Raw genomic sequence first — 25,323 nt, forward strand, 5'->3', positions numbered from 1 at the left:
TTCAGGATGTGAGCATGTTGCTGTGTAGGTCTGAATGATTTCCAGTATCTTTTGTTTATTTTGAAAACAATTTTTGATTTTCTGTATTGACTGAGAACTTGTGCTATCTGTATTTTTCTTTTTTTTGTTACTTTTATATTTTAACATATGGCATATTGTATATATCCTATCATGTGTTATTTTTAGTGCATGACATTAGGAATCCTGCTGGATAAATTATTTAATGAAAATCCACACTGGATTTTTGCAAGCTTCATACCAAAATCTGTTTTGCTGTTCTTTTTTTTTAGAAATTTATTGATAAGATTTATTGGTACTATTTTGCAACTAATAGTTCTTTTCTATGAATGTGGTGCCCTTCACAAAGAAGATGTCCTTTTGATTTTGTCTTCTGTCAGTTTCCGTGACGAGCTAAACCTGAAACTAGATGAACAATTAAGTTTTTAATTTTGAGAGGTGTATCTTGAAATAGGATGTCATTTCTGAACCTGCAATGAGTGGCTTGTAGCTATTTAACATAATTTTATTGCAACACATCCCATGTGACCCTTTGCAAACAACCTGTGGCTCCTCACAATGGGTAATTAGTTCATTTAATGGTCAAATTAACCTTGTCCACATTTTAAAATGTGATAAATAGTCATCATTCACTGAACATGATGTGGTGTTCCTTATTTGGAAAACAATATATTTGCTGATTTTTTGGTTGTAAAGTACAGTCATTTGCAACCTGACAGTACATGACTTGTTTGTATGTAAGATATCATAGCTCACTGTTTGCTGTACAAGGTTCTACAGATGACCAATGGTCAAAACTGGTCAGTCAGGAAAATAAGAAGGTGATTGCATTTGATAGTAAAAATCACACCGTTTGCTATCAGTCATTGACTTCCATTGAAAATGTCAGTTTTTGCAAAATATTTCTTGCTGTTTTATTCAAGCATGTGTTGTTGTTTAATTTTTTTGTGATATTACTTCATTAATTTGCATTCATGTAAGTGGCCAATTGTTAATAAAAGGGCCAACTGTTAAACAGGTTGTACACATATATTTTTAAGGAATAAAAATATTCTGCAATAACTTCAATTAAATGACTTCAATTAATTGTTGTGTTTAGCTGTCACAACAACACAAGTGTAACTGACACAATCATGTGGTACTCATAGTTTGGTATGCCTAATATATGAGCCATGTTACCGGTGACCTATGAAATGTGCTTAGGTACAGTAATTTTATTTATTTTTCAGGTTAAACCAATTCATTACATGATGATAAATTTCAATCCAATTTTTCATGTTGCTGAAGATGAAACAGTCTCAGTGCTTCCAAAAGGCATTACAGCAGATTTTTCCATCACTTACCATGATAACACAGGAATCACATTTACTACAGTTGAGTCAGATATCAAACTCAGAACAAATAGATTTGATCTTGTTCAACTTAGCAAAAAACCAAAGGATGGATCGGTTCATGCAACTTTTGAACAAGAGAGCTCAACGATGCTGAAAATCTGGGATGACATTGTGTTTCAGCATTCTGCTGACTATATTAAACTTACAGTTGGAGAAATTATATTGCCTTCAGTGGTAAGTTTGTCTACAGTAATTTTTATTGCTTCATATTTACCACAGTCATTATGCTAGGAGTTTGTTATCCTTTTTCTTGTATAACTTATGATTGAAATTATATTTTAGTGTTTTTGGAATTTTGCATGGTAGGAGGTAGCTTAATGTGATGGTGCTATAATCCTCACATAATTTTTCACACTTTGCTTCTTTGTGTTCCCTTCTCCTTCTTCTTCTTTGACCACTGTTTTTCCCGTGGTAGAGGTGGAACCACATCTCATCTGCAGGCACATAATGAAGTAAGAAGTCCTTTCCGTTGTGCTTTCATACCTGTTTTTGCAATCTTCTTGTTGAGGGTTTCTGGTGAGAAGACAATGAACAAACAACCCTTCAAGATCTCTCTTCATATGCAAAACGTAATTCGAGGTGTTATCTTCCTGTTGGTATGATATGCTCAGTGATCATGCAAATCTTAGTATGATAATCTTCTATCACAATACATGTATTTGATCAATTAGTTCTTCAGAAGGAACCCCAATCAGGTAATGAAAATGTGGCAGATCTCCACTACTTCAATCATATTTAATTTCATTTATCCAGTAATAAAAAGTCTTCATTGTTGTTGCAACTTCCCTCAATTCCATTTGTGTATGGACTGCAGACCACATTTTAAAATAAATTTGATTTACAAGTGGTTGGTTCCCATATTTATCCATTTCAGTGAAATCTGTAAAAGCATTCACTTAAGGCTGCCACCATCAAACAACTGCAAGTCACATTTGTTTGAACAGTTTGAACAAAACTGTTACAGGAATTGTGCTTCCAAAAGCTATGCTATTTAATAAAATCTATCGCTGTTGTGTACAAAGTTTACCAAACTTATCAGTCCCACCTCATATGACTGAACACTCAACATTTCCTTCCCTTGTCACTGAATTTTGTTGCTGTGCCATCAGTACTAGTAGTAATCTCACTACTCATATGCAATAAACCAAAGTAACTGTAGAAACACTGCCTTGTTGTTTATTCTTATGTTAGGCTGAATTTATGTTGCCTGTGATGCTATGCGAATTGAGCCAAGTGAAGGGATGCATGAACAGTGCCCTCCCCCCCCCCCCCCTTTTTTTTAAAGGGAATAGCATGATGCCCATTTAGAACGCAGGAAGAGGTGAGTGGTGCTGTAGGATGACGCCAATGCAGTTGCATGCGTTTTTGTGTGTTGTTCCCTCGTTTGGAGCAGTTTCTTGTGATGGAGATCAAAACGCTCTTTAATAATGCACATGAATGTTCTGTGTTTTGGGATCACAAAAACAAATACTACCACAGTAGTGATCCATTATGCCAAGTTTGGAATGGAGTAGCTGAAGATTGTTGAGCAAAAAGTTACTATGAAAAAGTAAAAATAACTAACTACAGAAATACTACACATATGTAACACAGAAGTTTGGTACATTATTACACCTGAATAATGTACAAATTTTATCATTTTGATAATGAAATGATAGCCACAATAGTTACAGTATTAGATAAATTCTTCCTCAGAAAAGTTTGCATTAATGGCTGTGGACAGTATTTGAATGCCACTCTGACTCTCATTGCTTATTTCAAAAGTATGCTGTCAAAGCATTGTTTTCGATTTTATCATGGTGATTGAAGAAGATGCCACTTTGTGGACATAATTCTCAATGTTTGTTCCATCACCATTCTAGACCTCTGTAATCTCTTGTTAAGTGAGTCTTCTTCACTTGGTGACCCTCCAGGAAACAAATGCGTTAAATTTTCCAAGAGGGCAAAGGCTTCGTCCCCAGTGAACATTTATGTGGCTTTTACTGAAGTATCAAGTACTTCTTTCAATGGTGGCCAGTTTTATGGAGGTTCAATGTATTTTTGAAAAAATCGCTAACCCTAAATGTCCCACCATCTTATTGCTTGCCATAACTCCCAATGTCAGTTTTATTAATTTGCTGTTATCATCAGTTCCAGTACCTTGTATCAGAATGAGAAGGAACAGTGAACCCAAATGTGCTGCCATCAATGGCCCTATAGCATTTGGTAAATTGTGGTTGGCATACATGTGTTGTGCACCTATTTGAAGCTACGGTATAGTAAGGGAAGCCAGATTTGCAGGGCCCAGAATTTTCTATATTGTTGCAAGCGTTACATGTACACATTGTGAGGCATTAGTTAGACCCATCCGAAATGAGTTTGATGGAGCATGGAGAGAGAGCCTGACCAACAAATGTCTGGAAAAAATGAAATTAACAGAATTAACAATGCAAAGGATCTTCACAGGATTTGCAGTTAATGCACTAAGAAAAGAAATTGTACTCCATACAAAGTGTACTTAATTATGCATGTATTCGCATCTTACATTTCGCAGTGAGATAGTGAAGACAAAGTGGAAAAACCCACCATGTTCCATTCAGAACTGAAAATGATTCACATAGACTGTTCTGGAAACAACGGCAGCTTGCCAACCAAATTGGCCATGGTAAGAAGTACTGGTGTTCCTGAAAGACAATATTACACCATGCAAGATAAAAAATAATATTACCTTCAGAAACATAACCTCTCTGTACATGGCAATGCTACATTGTCAATGGCTGCCATTATAGATGTACAGATTTTTTCAGGTGACAAAAACAGCATATGTTCGTTGGAAGCCAGCTCTTCAAGGCTGTTGGAAAATTCAGAGGTCATCATTTCAATGCCTTCTTCCCCACTCTTTCCTTTGCCAGGCAGACAGAAGAGAAAAAGGAAATGTACAAATACAGAACTGCTAAACATAGAAAAACAAAAGCTGAAACTTATTCAGAAACAACTCTCAAATTCAGAGACACAAGATGACAGCTATCACTTTGTACTGACTTTACTGCATATAATGAGGAAACTGTAGCACATCAGAGGAAACTGTAGTATTAAAATGTAGCAGATTCTTTTGGAAGAATTACAGTAGTCTACAGTGACTTCTAACAGTCATGAAAATCCTCATGCTAAAAGCGTTTCTCCAAACCCCCGAGCTAATGGAAACTTTGATAATTTCAGTGAACTATCATGAACAGTATTACAACTCACTTACAGCTATTTTCTAAATTGTGAACTGTGGTTAAAATGCTAATAGTAAAAAGTGTTGTCTACTTAATAATGTGTAATTATCGAACAGTGGTAATAATCTTTCTGAAACATTTGGTTTTCTTCTGTAATCTACTTGAAGCAGATGGCACTATACAATCAAATGTTCGGCACTATACAATCAAATGTTCCTGTACTCAGTTTGAAGTAATTTCAGAGTTTGTCATGATCTTTTCTCTCAAGGTGCTGTACGAATGATGGAATTCCCCTACAGTCTTCCTCTCCTGGTTGATTTTATGCATCCATTAATGACAGCCTTGAATTCTGAGAACACTGTTTTGTACTAAAAACACATTTACTGGGCCAAGAAAAAATGATATTATTTGAAGACTTCTCAACAACTGCGCTTCTTGTTGTCCGGGTCACATTGGGTTGCATACAGTGTGAACACACCATTGGATAACGCCACTTTGGGGGAATCTGCTTCCTAATCTGTTGCGTGGATTGCATCACAGACCATGTAAATTCTGGCTGAAACTGCTTTTCCAATTTTTTTTTCTTTCACAAACACATGTAGTTCTCCAGCGTTAATGTAGCTGATAAATGTGGAATACTGTTCTTGACATTAGTAACATTTACTTCATTTCAATCAGTATTACCAAAGCAATAATTTTTCATCTAGTTAAAAGTCAACTCCACTGTGTATTCTACTTAATGCTTAGAAGATTCAAGTGCGTGGCTCCATCTGCAAACACACATTAACATGTATTTATGTAAGCATGGCATTTAATATAGTTACTAAGCAAATATTTGCAAAACATCCTCCATAACACTGTTTCCAGTTTGAATGGAGGGGTTCTTTTCATCTGTTTTTTCTGTTTACTTTTTCTCAGTTTCAGGGAGTGAGTTCTTCTTCTTCTTCTTCTTCTTCTTCTTCAGTTTATGGTTTCATACACGCTATAAAATCATGTGTATTATTTATGCTTGCAGAGGACCCTTACACTGGGGGATGTAATCTGTTTTTCAATGCCTTTGGTCTCGCCAGATGGCAAAACTGGTCACTGGAGTACTGACAGTGAAAATATACTGAGTGTGCATCCACATCTAGGCATTGGTCGTGCACGACTAGTGGGCAGTGTGACAGTGCGTCATCACTTGCCTAATAATATAGTCACTAATATTCAACTAAGAATTCTGCCTGTATTTAAGGTAAGTCTTTATTGTGAATTTTGAATAATTCCAAGGCTTGTCCGGTTGGGAAGCAGTGGTGACACAAAAACAGAAAAAAATTTGCAATGATATTAGTGTCTTATTCACGGGAAATAGTTTCGATAAGGCAACATTGTTGTAAAATTTGAGAACTAGTGAAGTGTATGAATGGGAATCTTGATTGGCATTATTGGTAAAAAGAATGGTAACCATTGCATTTACATGAATTTATGCTCAGTTTGGACTATGCTTCTGACCGGAGTTTCTCACTGTGTTCAGCACCTGCAATATTTGACCCATTTCTTACTTAGGCAATTTTTGTCGTAAGCTTTTGTTATAAACATATTCTCTTGATTGCAATAATGTTCTATGTATATAATTATCTCTGAAATAGAGCTTGGGAGAAATAAAGATGAAAACAAACTCTTTTTCTCTAAGAAATGACAAAATTCATATAGATATCCATGTATGTGATTGAATTTAACAGTTTCTGAAAATATAAACAATTAATTAATTATCACAGATGTAATTGACTGTGTATGAGCTCATTCTTTGCTGTATGTCTGGATCATGTAAAGGCAGAACAGCAAGTAATTTATGGTGTACAGAATGTTGAGTTCACGAGACATTAATTTTCTTTAAGCCATAATCGTATAATTACAGTACAGCATGTTAATAATGGATCAAGATGTTATTTGTGCCCTGCTGTTGATACACAAAGTTTTCTAGGATCACAGCTGGTGCATAATAACAGCACCCCTGATGACCCATATAGTTCATTGGTTTGCTTCACATTCTTGTCTGGCCAAATCCCATGTGTTGCAGATGTGGACTGCTTGAAAACAAACAGAAATAAAACTACATAAAACACACACATGTTTAGACTCATCCTCAATGTGCGAAAATTCCTGGCCGATTGATACTTTGTGCCAGACTGGGAAGCTGTGATGGTGGATCATGAGTCATGCATGTCTGGATAGTTCAGTTAGTGGAGCACTGCTCAAAAGAGGCCAAGTTCTGTGTTTGCGCCCTGGTGCAGCATGCAGTTTTAATTTACCAGGAAGTTTCAGAATAGTACACATGCCATGGCAGTCCTCTGGAGTCCCAGTATGTTTTTTCAGCTAGTCAGTACAAAGCTTTTTGTGACTAGTTCCTGCTGCAATTGCAGTATTAGCCTTTATCTGGTTGGCCGCACTTTCAGTTATGCATGCCACCAGTTACGCGACTGTTTCGTGCAGCCGCCACCGTGGCACAAGGGCGCTGCCACGAATGATTATACTGCTGCCAATGAGATCCAAGTATCCCCTCTCCAGAACTACGACGACATGTTTATTTAAGTTTGAATATTCATGCACTCATTTTATTTGTTTGCCAGTTGAATAACATTTACGGACTTTCATTAGCGGCCAGGGCATGACATCTTCTGAATAGACATTGTTTCGAAGAGTGACAGATTTATAAATTTTTTATATCTGTATATATTTCTACGCTCAAATCTATTGTTAGCAACTGGTGCTGCAAACACAGCAACAAAGTTATGTATTATTTGTACTATTTGAAATTAGATGTAGAATAAATTAATATCTGAATACTCTGTTCATGAACATCATCTGTGCCTCGCTCCTGTTTCCAAAAGAACCACACAGCATACAAAGTAAGACGTAACACCTGTCAACTTACATAGTATGTGCACATCTTTTACATAAAGACTACTGAACCATCATTCCTACACGAAAATGATATCTGTTAAATTTTTGTTTGTGTAGCTGGGCCGGAATAAATCTTCTGTTGTAGAGCTGTATGTACGTGGTAATGGAATATCCTGACAGATCAAATCTGCAACAGTTTCCAGAGCAATCCTGCAGCAGCTGAACTATCTGCAAACATCTCTTTATATGATTCATAGCTTGATTTTGCCTCTACCTTTCTCCAAAAGAGAGGTACTAGGACAATTAAGTGCTGAGTTAGGTTGTGAAGCATGCTTGACTGGCACAGTTGACAAGGTGTTGCCGCAGAAGGCAAAAATTCAGGTTTAAGTCCCACTATTGCAGGTACCCATTAAGATATTTCAATTTTAATGGTTTTCATTACTATTATGTTGACGAATTGTGTTTACACAGGGGTGTATTTTGTGTTCCAAATGGAGATCTCACAGGTAGTTAATGTAAAATGCATGTATCTAAACTAAACAAACTGATAATGAGTCCATCTGCTGTGGACTCTGAAGAAAAGTTTACACAATTCAGCCTATGGCATGGAGTTTGCATCAAAGCACATCAATCCTTAGAGAATCCAAAGAGAGAAGCATTCTAGTAGAAGTTGCCAAACAGATTTGATTTCAGTTTATATTTGAAGTTAATGTTGTTTTCTATTAAATTCATTACATCACCAGGTGCATGGTGAAAGGCTTTTATGGCTTAATACCTCACCTCTTCCTGTGCAACACTAAGGGTGAGTGATGGATAATGTAATAATATACTATTATGTTTATGACTTTGACTGTTGTGTTTGAACTGTTATTGACAACAGCCTTCATAAGGGATTAAATTTAACTGTGAGACTGTTGTCAGTATGCCCAATTGTTTGAAGAGTTTTCTGTAAGAGTTACCAGTGATTGTAAGTGCTCTCATCTGTAACAGTGCCCTTTAGCACAAAGAAAATAAGATAGGCACAGCAAAATTTTTGGACCACTGTGTAGAAATTATTGGCATATTCTTATTCAGTATGTAAGCAGACACAAATATTTGACACAATTTATCAAGAGTCTCATAAGGGATAATGTACCTGAAACATAAGTGTTAACTTGAAACTCGGCACACTGCGCAGAAAATAAGAGATCACCACTGATGACTATATAACACTACCTCTAGTTTTAGTGAGGAAGTGTTCATCAAGTTCCTTAACGTATGCCATATCCAGCTGAAAGCACTCATCGATGATTGAATCGTGTAGAGCTACTAGATTGTGGGCATGTGGACTGATGTCTTTCTTCCATTGTTACAAATAGTTACAGACAATTTGTCTGGTGTAAAGATCGTCTGATTTAGTGAGCCAGTTGGGGCATGATAGGATTTTGGAGAGTTTGTCAAACTCAGAACATGTGTGCAGCACTGTAAACGCTGCTGTCGTCATCTTGGAAGACAAAAGTGTCAATAGCATATCATCATGCAGATGTAGCAGAAACAGTGACACGTGATCTCCAAGAAAGTTGAAATAAATTGTACTGATTAGTGCTTATGGTAATACAAATGACTGGGCACAAGTCCAGCCTGAATTACACCCTCCACACTCTGTAGGTGAAATGTCTGATTGGGTTGTCGCAGCACTTGATGCCTTGCCTCATTTAAAAAGATGTTATGACTTGTCAGATCACACCATATCGCCTAGCCAGCTACTGTCCACTTTCTGTATGTAGTCACCTCACACTGTCCATGTAGAGACAGCGATCTGTTATTTCAGTGAATGCTGATTCTTGTAAAATCATAATTAACTAAAACTGCATATAGGAAAATAGATAAATGGTTTTGACAGTTTCCATTCATCTTCAGATCTGAAGGACATTGAAATGTAGCGTTGCAAGGCAGAAATTGCCTTCAACATTAATGGTGTTTAAAAAGATTTTTACAAAATTATTTAATGCTACGTATCAGAATTAAAAAAAAAAGTGTGTCTAAGATAGGGGGACACATTGTCAGTTGGCTGTTAACAACAGAAGGATGCAAAATATATACGAGGTGTGTTTTTTAAGTAAGTGCTGTTTTGAAATTAAAAAAAAAAAAAAAAAAAAAAAAAAAAAAAAAAAGACATGCTAAGATATCTCAATAATTTTATTTTCACATGAAAGCCTGTACCTTAATGTACGCACTGATGCCATTACAGTCCCATTCTTCCTCGTTTACATTGTGTACTGAGTGTTTAAGATGCCTCTGATAATTGTGAATCCCGCCGACTGTGAAGTACGGGCTGTTATAAGATTTCTTAGTGCTAAAGGCCTAAAAGCGATCAATATTCATTGTGAGATCTGTGCAGTTTATGAAGAACACATTATGAGTGATGGAATGGTAAGAAATTGGGTGAGAGCATTTAAAGATGGCCGCACAAATGTGCATGATGAACAACGCAGTGGACGTCCTTCAGTTGTAAATGAAAGTTTGTTGCAGGAAGTGGACAATAAGGTGAGAGAAAAACGGACACTTTACGATTTTCTCCTTGCGGGATGACTTTCCTAATGTTTCTCATAGTGTTTTGTACGGCATTGTGACTGAGCACTTGAATTACTGAAAATTGTGCGCACATTGTGTACCGAAAATGTTGACGGATGTGCACAAAACCAAATGTTTAAGACAGTGCATTGACTTTCCTTTGAGCAGTACCACGACGACGGTGATGATTTCTTAAGCTAAATTGTTACGGGTGATGAAACATGGGTGGCCTGCATCACACCAGAATCAAAGCAACAGTCCTTGGAAGTTGAGCATGGGCATCGTTTTGCTGCAAGACAATGCCCGTCTGCATGTGGTGAATCAGACCAAAGATCTCATCACACCTTTTCGATGGGGAACTCTAGATCATCCTCCGTACAGCCCCATCTTGCACCCAGTGACTACCATCTGTTCCTGCACTTGAAGAAACACCTGGGCGGTCAGCGTCTTCAAGACGATGAGGAAGTCAAAACAGTGGTGATGCAGTGGTTAACAAGTTAGGCGCAGACTCCTATGAGGAGGGTATTCGAAAACTGGTACAACATTATGACAATTGCCCCAATATTGATGGAAATTATGTAGAAAAGTAGATTAAGGTACAGGCTTTCATGTAAAAATAAAATTATTGAGATATCTTAGAGCGTCTTTTTATAATTTCAATACGGTACTTACTTATAAAACATGCCTCGTACATTAGCTGTTAAACAGTGACATAAAAATCGACTTACTAGCATCATAATGTAACTATAAATGCCATAAATGACCATACAGTAGCTCAGAAGTGACCAGATAATAGCTCAAAAGATACATAAAAACTTTACAGTATTGCACATTGTCACATGTTCTGGAACACAGGGAATATCAGGGAATTTCAAATGTGTCAGGAAAATCAGGGAAATATCATGGATATTTGGGGAAAAAAATACTGGAAAAATCTTGTTTTTGCTTCAGTAGATGAAATGGTTTGTTTACTGATACGTCATGTATTGTCACTGGCTGGGCGCTGCTTTCATGCTCCCTCATTCTTACTTCTTCTCCCCTTCCTACCACTCCCCTCAGCTTGCTGTCAGTGCTGCCACCACTTCTTGCCACTAGCCTAGCAGCTGCCAATGAGAGGCAGGGATGCATGAGGAATGGTTTGCTTGGATGTAATTCTCAGAGACTGTAGACGCAGTGGTCGGAGATGGCAGTCATGTGTGCATGAGTTGCGTCTGAGTGATTCTGTGAATGTGGGGTGTTTGCTCTCTCGTTTTCTGACAAAAACTGTGGCTGAAAATGTAGTTGAGAATGTGATTGTCTTTTCTATGTGCCTGTCTGCGGCTCAGCAATCATCTTTAGGGTAAGTTGCTACCTATCCTCATTATCATTGATTCTCAGAGTATTTGAACAAGTTACCTGTTGTACGGATTGATCACTGCTGTCTCATTTTATCAGTGTGGTGTCTGTGATATGTGAGTAGCTGGCTAACGAGTGGACTTCCATGACTGCTCAGAATTGCAGGCCATTGCTATGGGTATCTCTAATGGATCAGGCCTGCTGATCTGAAGCCCATAATGTCCCACTAATGTGCAAGCCCTGCCCGTTGGATCTAGTCTCATCGATCTACCTGCAGTATGGGTCTGTTTGTGCGTGGCATAATCCAATGGATTTTTGTGGTTAATCCATAGACCTGGGACTGTGGTGCTCCTCGGCAGGCCAAAGATCACGGGCAGTGGATTTCAGGAATTTCGACTATCACAAGTACATTGTACAGTTCAGCTTTTTATAGACATTTTATTTATTCTAGTACATTTTAGCACCTCGAAAGTAGTTTTATATTAGGAAGTGTGGATGTAAAGAAGAAGAAAATTGTGGAAGTCGGTGGTGGTTTCTACACTATGTACTCAGATATATTGTGAAAGGAAATCATACAATACCTGTAAAGTAATAAACATAACACAATGGGTAATCACCAACAATAATGATTGTAGTAGAATCAACATTTTATTGGCGGCCACCTGTAGTGTTGGTGTACACAATCCTTCCCCACCTTATACACTTCTTTCAAGAGGCCTACATTTTTCTGAGGTTATTTCTGAAACAAGTGCAGGTGTTTTAAATCTGTGTTACGACTCCAAGGAAATGCTTATTTTTGTCGCCAAACATGTTTTGTTTTATTGAAATAAAATAACATCAGTGGTCTTAATGAAACACGCATACCATTTGGCTTGCTTTCTCCATCTAAAAACTGTTCATGTTAGTACTTAAGATTTTTACTCACATGGGGGAGATATACAGAAGTCCTTTTATTTTTTGTCAACTTATGTCTTTACTTGAGATCTCAAAACTTGTCAGGGAAAAATGCTAAAACTTCTCTGGAAAACAGGGAAATATCAGGGAATTTCTGTTGGGGAAACTTGTGGCAACCCTGTAAAGGCATGCCTTTGAACTGCTTGTAACATGAGTATGTAGTAAGTATTAGGTGTTGCCCCTGCTGCTTTGCTCACACATCAGAGTTTTTTTTTTTTTAAAAAAAAGATGAGTGATGGTGAGTATGCAAGCTAATAATTTTATGATATCTGTGGGTATAGTGGTGTGGAGGTATATGTGTATAAAATTGTATACAGTACCGGTACATAGGTACATTATGAACGTGTTTAATTGTTTTGCTGTATGTCAAATCTGAAAGCCTGCACTATATTTGCTAATTATATATAAATAAAACCCCGATTTGTTTACGATTGTGCTGAAGTACTATTTTCTAGGAATTTCTCTGGTCCATTGGGTACTGGATGTTAGATTTTTCCACCAGAATGACACATACCAACTGTTTCTCCCTTCCATTGTAATGCATTATGGCACCTACATAAAAAAAAAAAAAAAAAAAAAAAAAAAAAAAAAAAAAAAAAAAAAAAAAAAAAAACACCGCATCCGCCCATGAACTGTTATGCTAACTGCATGACCATAGCTATTAGTGCAAGTGAATGTGCTGCAAAGAAGTTAAAAGCAGCACGTGATGCTCAGCGGCTAAAATGTGATGGGGTTGTGAGTGACAAGAGTGTGGTAGTATGGATTAAACATGTAGAGAATTATATAAGCATTGTATTCATTAAGTTGAATTGTATTATGTTGAACGTACCAAATAATAAAAGCATTTTCATGAATATTATAGAAGTTCAAAAGTCAAATAGTAAAAATGAGTATGATAAAAGTTCAAAAGTCAAAGAGTAAATAACTTTTTCAAACAGTAATTATTGTTCCATATTTCATGTTACATTCTTCAAATAAGTAAATATGTTGTACTACACACTTACTAAAGTAGCCTATGCTCTTCCTCAATGTTCAGGCTGTCTCTTTGCTAAGTTTTACCAAAATGTGTTCAGTGGTTTGGATGTGAGCTGGTCATAAATGGACTGACCATTTTTAATGTCTCCTGTGAGACCCAAATTCTCATATTATCCACGCACTACTAATGCAGTGCCCCTTGCCTATTATCCTCATTACTCACAGCATTTCATCGATTCCCATAAGAGTTCGATCCTGTTGTGCATCTGCACTGAAGAGAACATTGGTCGTCTCGTCTCAGTTTTTTTTATAGTGTCTGTTCTTTTGTGCAGGCAGCATTTTGATCTAGCAGCCATTATAAATTAAGACACAAAGGAATTACAGACACTGGCTGTGAGCGGGAATTGATTTAAAACAGTGGAGGACCTCTGTGTCTGGATGGCTTAGTGGTCAGAGCATCTGCCTAGTAAGCAGGAGACCTGGGTTCGAATCCTGATCCAGCACAAATTTTCAACTTCCCCTGTTGATTTTAGTCAATGCCTACTCGCAGCCAGAGTCAGTAACTCCTGTGTGTTAATGCATAATGGTTGCTGGATCAAAATCGTGCCTGTTCTTTCGGATATGTGTGATGGGAGGCATGCTAGCATAGTTGGTGCAGTTGTAGTGACCACTGTGTCCAGATGGCGTAGTGGTAAGAGCTTCTGCATAGTAAGCATGAGACCTGGGTTCAGATCCCAGTCTGGCACAAATTTTCAACTTTCCCCATTGATTCCAATCGAAGCCTCAATGCCCGCTCACAGCCAGTGTCCTTTGTGCTGTAATATTATAAAATTTTTATTTAGGTAGAAGGACAAATGGTGTACTGAATATATATACAAATAATCTGCACCATCAAATAATTTGTGCACACTAAATGTGTGGGGAGAAAGGAACAAAAGAAAAGAAATATTGGCTTTAAAAAAAATTATTCTAACATAATGATTGTATTCATCATCACTCTGATCATCAGCACTAGCAGAAGAAACATTGCTGTCATTGCCATCTTCCTGTAGAGCATTGATACCACATTTTTTGAAGGATCTTTCCACCAGTGGTAGTGGAATGGAGTCCAATGCACGTTTCACACACTCACAAATCTGGCCACTTGATCTTTCCACTCAGCATGAGCTTTTTGTTTTCATCGGCCACCTCACTACATATTTGATTCTCGTTGTCGCCAGTTAGTGTGATGACACTTTATTCCCATTTCCAGTTCACAGTATTGTCGAGCAGCATCTCAGAGTAGACTGTCATTTGATCTGTATTACCAATTTGCGATTATATATAGGAATGTTGCCTGAACAAATTTATCAAGTAGTGATAAAAATTCACTACTTTTTCCTCATAATCGCCTGGAAGCCATTGAGGGATGATAGTTTTCCTCCAGAAGCCTGATGTATTTCAAATGAAAAATCTTGATAGCCAGCCCTGCCTAGCTTTGAAACTACTGATGCCCAGTTCTTTGGCTAAAGCCAATCTTTGTCACGTTTCACCAGTCACCATACATCTGTGTTTTTGCTTTTCATCTACTTAATTGTAGAGCCTTTTTTGAGGACCAGATGCTTTGTTTTTTAGCCACAAAATGCCCAGCAATTATTGTTCATTTCTTGAAGTCGCATTTAGTTTTTTCACCAGTTGCAAATACAACCTTCGCTCAAGTCGTACTTTGTTCCTGCTACACGCTTTCCAATGTTCTCTGCTACTTCAATATTTTTTTCTTTAGGAGTGAACGAGCAATAACAAGAACTTGTAACCATAATTAACAAGTTAACACGGTGTTAACACTTCACTGCTAACATGCTACCGACATGTCACAAGCTGAGGCCACAACAGGACTATAGTATAAAAGGATCTATTGTTGGAGGCAAAGCAGTACCAATCTTATTACAGTTAATCTGTGCACTCCAGTTTTTCTTTCTTAAATTTGCAAATAAAATTTGCACGGATTATTCGCGTAAATATGGTAATAAAAAAGAACTCAAGATAGCACAGATTGGCTAAAATTATAATGATATAAAAATGACAAATTCATGGGGCAGTTATGGAGAGACAATATCAGAGTACATTGTAATGATGTCACTGACATAAAAATGACAAATGGAAATAGGTAGTGGCAGTTACCATGATGCAGCTAATAGCTGAAATCTAAAATAAAAATGAATGACACAAAAATTCTGTACAGTAGTGAAAATTTGCATAGTATGAGGCTCTGATTTAGAAAGTCATTGTAGCAGATGAAACCTATCCATAAACATAGATTTTAAAAGCGTTTGACACAGTACCCCACTATAAAATGTTAATGAAGGGCGACCTTATGAAATAGATATCTAGATAATAGTAATAGGACCCAGTACATTGTGCTCATTGGCAGTATTCATCAGAGACAGGAGTGCACCAGGGAAGTGTAATAGAACTGCTGTTATTTTGTTTATACAGAAATGATCTGATGGACAGGGTGAGCAGCAATCTGCAGCTTTTTGATGATGATGCTGTGATGTAGTGGAAGGTGTCATCATCGAGTGACTATAACAGGATTCAAGATGGCTTAGACAAAATGTCTAGGTGTTGGGATTAATGGCAGCTAGCTCTAAATGTAGAAAAATGTAAGTTAAAGCAGATGAGTGGGAAAAGCAATCCTGATGTCGGAATACAGCATTAGTTGTGTGCTATGTGACACAGTCAGCTCAATTAAATATCTAGGTGTAACTTTGCAAAGTGATATTAAATGGAATGAGCATGTAAGGATTATCACTGGCCTGCTTCTATGGCACAGTGCCTTTTCCATGCAGCTATGTACCTGGACGATAGTGCCTGTTCCATGCAGCCATTTGCCTGTATGACAGTGCAGCTGACACAACCTTTGACCTGATGCAACAATAAATGTTATTCATCGGACAACGTTGATATACAGTCCAATCTTGATGATATTGTGGCATCTTCACAGCAGACAGCTTTGAATCTGCATGTTCTGTGATGAGGTGTGGATGACCAACACCTTGTCACCTACTCGTGGTTTCACCATTTTCAACAACTTTCCCTAGACGTTCATTATAGTTGGATGTGAACAGCTGCCCAGCTTCACATTATGCTAGAGACTCGTTCCCAGGCACCAGACAATAATAACCTGCCCTTTGTTAAAGTTGCACATGTTAATGGATTTCCCCTTTTACAGCCTGAATCCTCGTTTGAATTATTACTCATTTGTCTGTGCTCCATTTATATACTTATTTAACGAGTTATGCAGCCGCAACTACAGCAGGCCCATTCAGTCTCACTGTGGTCATTGATGGTAATGTTTTGGCTTATTAGTGCAAATGATAGAGGATTCCTTTCTATATATTACTGAGCCAGCTGACACAGTAGTGAGACACTGAACAAAAGAGTCAGGTTTTGAACAACAGTCTTGCCATTATTTGTATACAGTTTTACTTAAGATGACTGCAGAGTGGTTTGTTTAACAAACCTTCAGGGCTAGAGCCGTATCTCTAATAACCTGGATGTTCATAAGATGTGTAACACTCACCATCCTCAATTTTATTCTGTTAGTCTCTAAAGATGGGCAAGGATCAGTCTGTGTCCCACGTGATGGCAGATGAAAGTCCCCCCCCCCCCCCCCCCCTTCCCGACTGTTTATCACAGGTTTCTAAAAACAGTGGTCAGCAACTGATGGTTTGTGCTTAGGAAACAATTACTCCTATCTCTAGTTTTATTGGGTATGGGAGTATTGTGCATTGACATTGAATTCAGGAAACAGTTTACTGGCTCAAATGAATCACACCACCTATTTTGTGTTGATGACCATTGTAGGCTACGCTGTTTTCCGGGATAGTGGCATATTCATCAATCCGGCATTGGGCATGCACAAGCCAGTGAAATCTGTGCATTTCATCTCCGAATAACTATGCAACCCACAGCCATTTGAAACTGCTTACTGTACTTGTCTTTGGGTCCACCTCTGCAAGTTTTACTGCCCACGTTTCGTTCCAGTACTAAACTGATGATTCCCTAATGTCTCAGAATGTGTCCTATCGACCAATCCCATTCTTTTGTCAAGTTATGCCGCAAGTGTCATTCTGCACAAGGCTAAACTCTAGACAAATGCCTTCAGAAAGGACTTCCTGACACATTAATTTATACTTGAAATTAACAAATTTCTCTTTTTCAGAAACATTTTTGTTCCCATTGCAGTCTGCATTTTATAACGTCTCTACTTCGACCCTGAAATTATTTTACTGGCCAAATAGCAAAACTAATCTACTACTTGTAGTGTCTCTTTTGTAATCTAATTCCTTTAGTATCATTTGATTTAATTCAACTACAGTCCATTACCTTTATTTTGATTTTGTTCATGTGTAAATTATATCGTCCTTTCAAGATACTGTCCATTCTGTTCAACTGCACTTCAAAGTCCTTTGATGTCTCTGACAGAATTACAGTATCGTCAGCAAACCGCAAGGTTTTTATTTCTTCTCCCTGAACTTTAATTCCCTTTCCAAATTTCTCCTTGCTTTCCTTCATAACTTGCTCAATGTACAGATTGAATGACATTGTGGATAGACTACAACACTGTCTCCATTCCATTCTCAACCACTGCTTCCCTTTCATGCCCTTCAACTGTTGTAACTGCCGTCTGGTTTCTGTACAAGTTGTAAATATCCTTTTGCTCCCTGTATTGTGTCCTTGCTACCATCAGAAATTTAAAAAAGTAGACTCCAATCAACATTGTCAAAAGCTTTGTCTGAATCTATAAATTCTGTAAACATAGGTTTGCTTTTCCTCAACCTATTTTCTACAATAAGTTGTAGGGTCAGTATTGCCTTGTGTATTCCAATCTTTCTCTGGAACCCAACTGATCTTCCCTGAGGTCAGCTTGTACCAGTTTTTCCATTGTTCTGAAAATGATTAGTGTCAATATTTTGCAACCATGACTTATTAAACTGATAGTTTGGCAATATTCACAGTTGCCAGCTCCTGCTTTCTTTGGAACTAGAATTATTACATTCTTCTTGAAGCCTGAGCATTTCGACCCTGTCTCGTGTATCTTGCACACCTGATGGAATAGCTTAGTCAGGCCTGGCCCTCCCGAGGGTACCAGCAGTTCTGAGGGAATGTCATATACTCCAGGGGCCTTAGGTCTTTCAATGCTTCGTCAAATTCTCACGTCTCCCATCTCATCTTTTATCTGTCTCCTCTTACCTTTCTGAAATATTGCCTTTAACTTCATTTCCCTTGTAAAGCCCCTCGAAATACTCCTTCCATCTTTCAGCTTTCCCTTCTGTACTTAGTTGTGGTTTTCCATCTGATCTCTTGATATTCGTACAGCTGCCTCTCCTTTCTCCAAAGGTCTCTTTAACTTTCCTGTTGGTGGTATCTATCTTTCCTCTAGTTATGCATGATGCTGTATACTTACATTTGACAACAATATAATAGTCTGGTTGAATGAGTTTTATTTAGCCGATAACACATGAAATACATATGTGAATGACTAGCTTTTGCAAACTTTAATTGTCATCTTCACATACTTAACATACATTAATTTAGTGTCACTGTATGTGGTGCTTTAGTGTCACTGTATATGGTGCACTGTTACATAGTCCTGAACACGTAGGAACTTAACTCACAGGAGCAGACACATCAGTGTCGCGTCATACATCAGATGATAAAACCGTGCATGTGGTACACATTTGTAAGAACTGGTGTTAAAATAAACTAGTTTACGAAATGTTACTAGCACTGTATGTGCTGACAGTTGATGGCACACATTTGTACTCTAGCCCCTTGTGCTTAGCCACTTTGCATATTCTGTTAGTATCATTTCATAGAGGTTTGTATTTCCTTTCGCCTGCTTCAATTTCTGCACTTTTATATTTTGTCCTTTCATCTGTTAAATTCAGTATCTCGTGTGATATTCAAGGGTTTTTATTAGGCTCTGTTTGTTTACCTATTTGATCGTCTGCAGCCTTCTCTATTTCATCTCTCAAAGCCACCCATTTTTTTCCTTCCATATTACTTTTCTCTATTTCAGTCAGTTGTTGCGCAAAGCTCCCTTTGAAACTCTCAACAATCTCTGGTTCTTTCAAATTAGCTTGGTCCAATCTCCTTAATTTCCTACCTTTTTGCAAGTTCTTCATTTTTAACTTACAGTTCATAATCAATAAATTATGGTCAGAGTGTACATGTGCCCTGGGAAATCTCTTACAGTTTATGACATGGTTCCAAAATCTCTGCCTAACCATTATATAGTGAATCTGAAACCTTTCAGGTCTCTTCCATGAACACACAGTTCTTTCATAATTCTTAAACCAAGTGCTAGTGATGATTAAATTACGTTCTGTGCAAAATTCAACAAGGTGGCTTCCCCCTGTATTCCTTTCCTCTCAGTCCACATTCTCCCACTATTTTTCCTTCCCATCCTCATCCTGCTAATGAATTTCAGTCACTCTCTCACAATTGTTTTTCTTGCCCTTGCCTATCTCAATAATTTAATTTGGCTCTTCCTACATTCTTTCAATTTCTTTATCATCTGCAGAGTTAGTTGCCATATAAACTTCTAGTGCTATGGTGATTGTTGGCTTTGAATTTATCTTGGCTACAATAATATGTTCACAATGCTGCTAATAGTAGCTTATCCCCAATCCTATTTTCTTATTCATTATTGGACCTACTGCTGTGTTACCTCTCTTATATTTTGTTTTTATGATCCTGTACTCGCCTGACCAGAAGTCCTGTTTATTCTGCCACCGAACTTCAGTAATTGCCCCTATATTTATGTCAACCTATCCATTTCTCGTTTCAAATTGTGTAACCTACGTACCCAATTAAGGGATCTTACATTCTATGGTCCGATGTGTAAGTGTCAGTTTTGTTTTTCCTGATAACGACTTCCTTCTGAATAGTTCCCACCTGGAGACCCAAACAGGAGGCTATTTAACTCCCAGAATATTTTACTCGAGAGGGCACCATCATCATTTAACTATGCACTAGAGTTGCATGTCATCAGGAGGAGTAACAGCTGTAGTTTCCCCCTTGCTTTCAGCAGTTTGCACTATTAGTGCAGCAAGGCCATGTGGTCAAAGATTTTGTTACTGGGATTATTTGTCCATTTCTGAGCTAAAGTAATTTTTTTATGAGGAGTAATGAAGTAATTTCCTTCTTCAGGGCAACTGGGAAATCTCGGAAAAACCCAGGAATATTTTCATCCAGGAAAAACCCAGGATTTTTTTAGAATTCTGGGAATTTTTCATTGTTTTAGTTTTTAGTTAAATTTTTGTAATTTTAACTTATAAGAACTGATACTCTAACAAAGAATTTTACTTTAGCAGGCTACTGCAGAATAATACTGCAGCAATAAAACAAACGAGAGAATAACACCAAAATAAAACTTCAGTTGCAAAGAAAATGTGCCATTTACAACAGCAAAACACATTGCACACACAAACGTCTGCTGACAGCAAAATGTATCAAAGGCTTTACGAAAAAGACAAAGCAATACTTCCTAACAACAAACTGCTTTCGATGACTGTGATGTCACAACTGTTTACATTGCTACTAGGTCCCAGGAAAATATTGTGAATCGTTGTTTGAGAACTGTTACTGTGAAAGTAAATTTCCTTTCATGTAAGATGAATAATGTTACGTGTGAGAATGTGTGATAAATATCTTAAATCACAGAGTATTTGAATCAAACTCAAAACATTTCGTAAATCACGGAGCATTTGAATCTGATTCTAAACTTAACCCTTTTGAGGACCAACTACTTAGAAAAAATTGGGGGCCAGAAGACAAGCCATTTATGTCATTATGTAAAATTTTACGGACAAAACTGTTTAATATGTCTTAAAGGGTAACACATGTTAAAAGAGACCAAGCTCAAGGTTAGTTTTGCATATTTATTTTAGTTTTCTCGTAGATCAAAAATTATGCAATAATGGTGGCAGAAAGTATAATTATCCTTAAAAAAGTGTGAGGTGATTTCTTGAGCAATTTCTCACGTAATTGGGTTTTCTGTGGAAAAGTTGAAGTGCTCCAAGAAACATTTATTCTGCCAGGGAATCTACAAAGTGTTCGGGACACAGCAGAGTAAGTATTAATTGTGCTTGACAGAAATATTCAGCTGCTGCAACTTAAGTTGTGCTCTTAGGATCCTGCCTCGTCCAATCATTGGAAAAAAATTTTATGACCAGTATTGTATGTGAAAGTTTGGCTTTTCTTGTAGCTATCCTGTATGTATGTTAATTCAAAACATTGTCTTTCCCTATTTGTGTGTTCGCACTATGTAACAGTGATGTTGCTATTGGCTGACTACATCACGTGTCCTATGTTCTGAATATCTGCTGTCATGTGAAATGAGCTATGACTGGCTGATAAAATCACATCACAATCTCGATTTCAGTGCTTCGGAAGCTACCACGCTCTCTTCAGTGGAATTCATATTTATAGTTTTGTACTACAAAACTATGCAGTGTCTGTGTTGATGCACATTGAAGATCTTTCCATGATGCGTTGTTATTTGCTCGGTTTCGTTTCTTAGTGTTGGGAAGTTCTATCCCAGTGAGTAAAACCTTTACCATTCAGAGAATTGATAAGCTTTACACCTCCATGGGAAAGTATATTTTCACCTAATGTGGAAACACCGTACTTTCACCAGGGATACACTGAATTTTCATCTGGGAAAGAGTGTATTTTCACCTGGATAAAGTATATTTTTAACCAAGAAATGTGGGAAAAATTCATAATTATTTTTCTGGTCTGCATATACACTGTGTTCTTATAATATTGTAATTATTCCCTCTGAAATCTAATACTCTCTGTATAACAAATTTCATGAGAGAAAATATGTATTCGTAAGGCTTCACACCATTGCCTGTAAGACTTTCATTTTCTGTTGAACATTTTTATGCAATTAAAACTTTATTTCTTTAATATGAGGTATCCTAAACGCAAATTCACTTGACATTTTTAACGAAAATAACCAAAGTCATCTGTGGCTCAGTGAGTGTAAGACTAAAAATTCGAAGGTAGAGGGTTTGATCCCTAGTTCATAGCAGGATTTTTTCTTTCCTCTCTGGCTTCTTTCACCACTGGCAGTGATATGCTAAGCTGGAAAGTCCAAAATTACTCTTTGATTTAGAGTCCACATGAAACTATAGGACTCAATATAAGTTCCTTCAAAGATTGGAACTCCTGTGAGTGCTGTGTGTCTGGTGAAAATGATTCGGAAATTTGAAAATCACCTTTCATGTTGAGAACAGTTTTAGTTCTCTTTTATGTTAACTTGCTGATTTATTTCTGTTCAAGACTTGCAATGACATAAAGTCCAAGATTGGTGGGATTATTTAAAACCTCAAAATTATTTTTTCTTGGCTTGAATTCTCATCAGTATGTGCCTCCAAGATTTTGAAAATTATACTTTACCTCATTAACACTTGCTCAGGCTGGAAAATTGGTCTTTAATGTCCAGAACTGTATGTAGAAACAACTAACAGAAAACCAATCAATAATTCTGTGAAATAAAAAACAGCGTGATTATAATTGAAGTTAAACTTTCAAAATGCTGTAGAAACAACACCACCAGTCAGAATGACATCAAATTGCAATGGAATATTATCAGAGAGAGGGGGGAAAACGTATGGCAGAAGAAAAAAAAACTAGTGTGAAAATTGATCAATAGATGGCGCTGTATGTGTCAGAATATGTAAATGAAAACACTTGTCATGTGCACGACACATTGAAGTTGGTATAAATAAGCTGGGTACACGGCGTTCGTCATCACTGTCTCAAATCAGGATTGCGCTCTGCTTTAAAGCTGTATTACAAGAATGATGACTGTGCACACGTTGCTCTGCAGAAGTTTTGGACACTGAAGGGTTTGAAAAAAGGCTTTAGTCCGATAACTGCTGTGGGTTTTTAGAAAATGATTCGGAAATTTGAAAAGACAGGTTCTTTTGGTGCGCAACCTGGTAGAGGGAGGAAACGAATTGATTCGACGTCAGTGGAAGCAGTGGCCACACCAGTGCAGGAGGAGACAAGTGGTGGTGTGCAAACGTGTAGTGCATGGAGAATTGCCCGAACATTGGACATACCCGTGAGCACAGTGCGTAAAATCCTACGAAACATCCTTCTTTGCTATCCATTCAAAATTATCCATGTGCACGAGTTGTTTGCTGTTGACCTGCCAGCAAGAGAGACTTTTGCTTTAGAATTTCTTTCTCGCATGGAAGTGGAAGATTTTGTGGACAGACGAAGCCCACTTCCATCTGATAGATATGTCAATACACAGAAATTTAAAATATGGGCAATGGAAAATCCACACTCAAATCAACCAGTACCACTTCATCCTGAAAAGATCACTGTGTGGTGCCGTTTTATGGCATCATTTATCATAGGGCCATATTTTTTTGAAGAGAGAGGTGCTTCCGTTCCTGCTACTTGTACCATCAGTGGTAAGCGCTACAAATTTCTTTTGCACAACCATGTCATACCAGCTCTCCAGCAATGTGGATGCGATGATGGGATCATTTGTATGCAATATGACGCAGCTCGTCAAATTGCAAATCCAGTTAAGCAGCTGCTGAAACACAATTTTGGAAATGTTAGAATTATCAGCTGCCATTTCCTTACAGCCTGACCGTCTCGATCACCTGATCTTAATCCATGTGACTTCTGGCTGTGTTCAGTGTTGTGATTGCAAACTAACTGCATTAAAGGCACATGTTGCGCAACACATTCTGAACGTGACCCCGGAAACACTTCGATCAGTTGTGGAACATGCTGTTTCTCGATTTTAACTAGGTGCGGAAAACGGTGGACAGCATATTGAACATGTTTTGTGCCAGTCACACAGAAATTAATAATCCAATTTGATTTTGATTGATGCTTTTTATGTGGTTTTTGGTCTCAGGACAATTGAAAAACAATGTGATTGATGCTTTTTATGTGGTTTTTGGCCTCAGGACAATTAAAACCGATTTTTACCATCTGATGTGATATGCCCTTGCTGTGGTGGAGGGGCTTAAGTAATTAACAGTATCACACCTGTACACCCATGCACACTGAGTAGTACAGTTTGTTTAACATCAGATGTACACCTTAGGCATTGTTGTATGATTCATTTGTCATTTGTTGCTGACCGCCATTAAATTAAGATTCTTACAGCACCATCTATTGCTACATTTTGTAACTATTTATTTTTCTTCTGCCATATGTTTTCCCCCCTACTCCGATAATATTCCATTGCAATTTGCCGTCATTCTGACCAGTGGTGTTATTTCTATAGCGGTTTGAATGTTTAACTTTAATTATAATCATCCTGTACATTATTTACAGTTTTGTCTATTGCTACATCTCTAAAGGAATTGAATACCGAACTTATGACATTTGTAAAAAGAAATGAGTCTGCTTGATGTGTATCAAGGGAACGGTTATTTGAATATTTTAGAAACAGCAATGAACATAATATTGAACCTTGCAAAAACTTCATTAATAATTTTTCCTCTGTCCTACAGTTTTGAATGATGTAAACATAACTTTGTGCATTTCTTTGATTAAGTATGACTTGATTAATTTTTTTACTATACAATTAATTGCATAAAACCTCATTTTTTAAAATAGAGTGTTGTGATTTACGCAACCTTGCTTAAATCACTGGTACTGTTTTGTAAATTGATCATTGTTAAATAGCATTATGAGTTATGTAACCTTTCTTAAATCCAGATTATCATTTACTAAGTATATTATTATTGCGAAGGTAGAACAACAGTGCAGACTACTTATGTTCTCAAAAATTCAGGAAAATAATTCAAAAATGAAAAAAGTATACTAATTATTGTCATCACTCTCATCACACTTATTCTAAAGGCAGTAAACAGCAGTATATATAAACCTCACTGGAAAAATACCCTTACTTATGTTGTGGCGACTTCTACCACCGAATGTATCAGGATGACCAAATGTAGTGGGAAGACACCAAATGT

The 25,323-nt window shown here is 37.3% G+C and overlaps 1 protein-coding gene and 1 non-coding gene across 2 annotated transcripts in view; both read left to right on the top strand.

Moving 5' to 3' along the window:
• Nucleotides 1-25,323, top strand: part of LOC126262497 (nuclear pore membrane glycoprotein 210) — a 272,203-nt gene that overhangs the window by 141,952 nt on the left and 104,928 nt on the right. Inside the window, exons 8-9 of the mRNA XM_049959163.1 lie at nt 1,248-1,586; nt 5,628-5,846. Coding sequence (XP_049815120.1) covers nt 1,248-1,586; nt 5,628-5,846 — 558 coding nt within the window. The remainder of the gene's footprint in view (nt 1-1,247; nt 1,587-5,627; nt 5,847-25,323) is intronic.
• Nucleotides 13,745-13,817, top strand: Trnat-agu (transfer RNA threonine (anticodon AGU)). Its single transcript has one exon. It is a non-coding gene; the product is annotated as a tRNA-Thr (tRNA).

The sequence above is a fragment of the Schistocerca nitens genome, chromosome 6 (assembly GCF_023898315.1).
Source record: "Schistocerca nitens isolate TAMUIC-IGC-003100 chromosome 6, iqSchNite1.1, whole genome shotgun sequence".
Classification (NCBI taxonomy): domain Eukaryota; kingdom Metazoa; phylum Arthropoda; class Insecta; order Orthoptera; family Acrididae; genus Schistocerca; species Schistocerca nitens.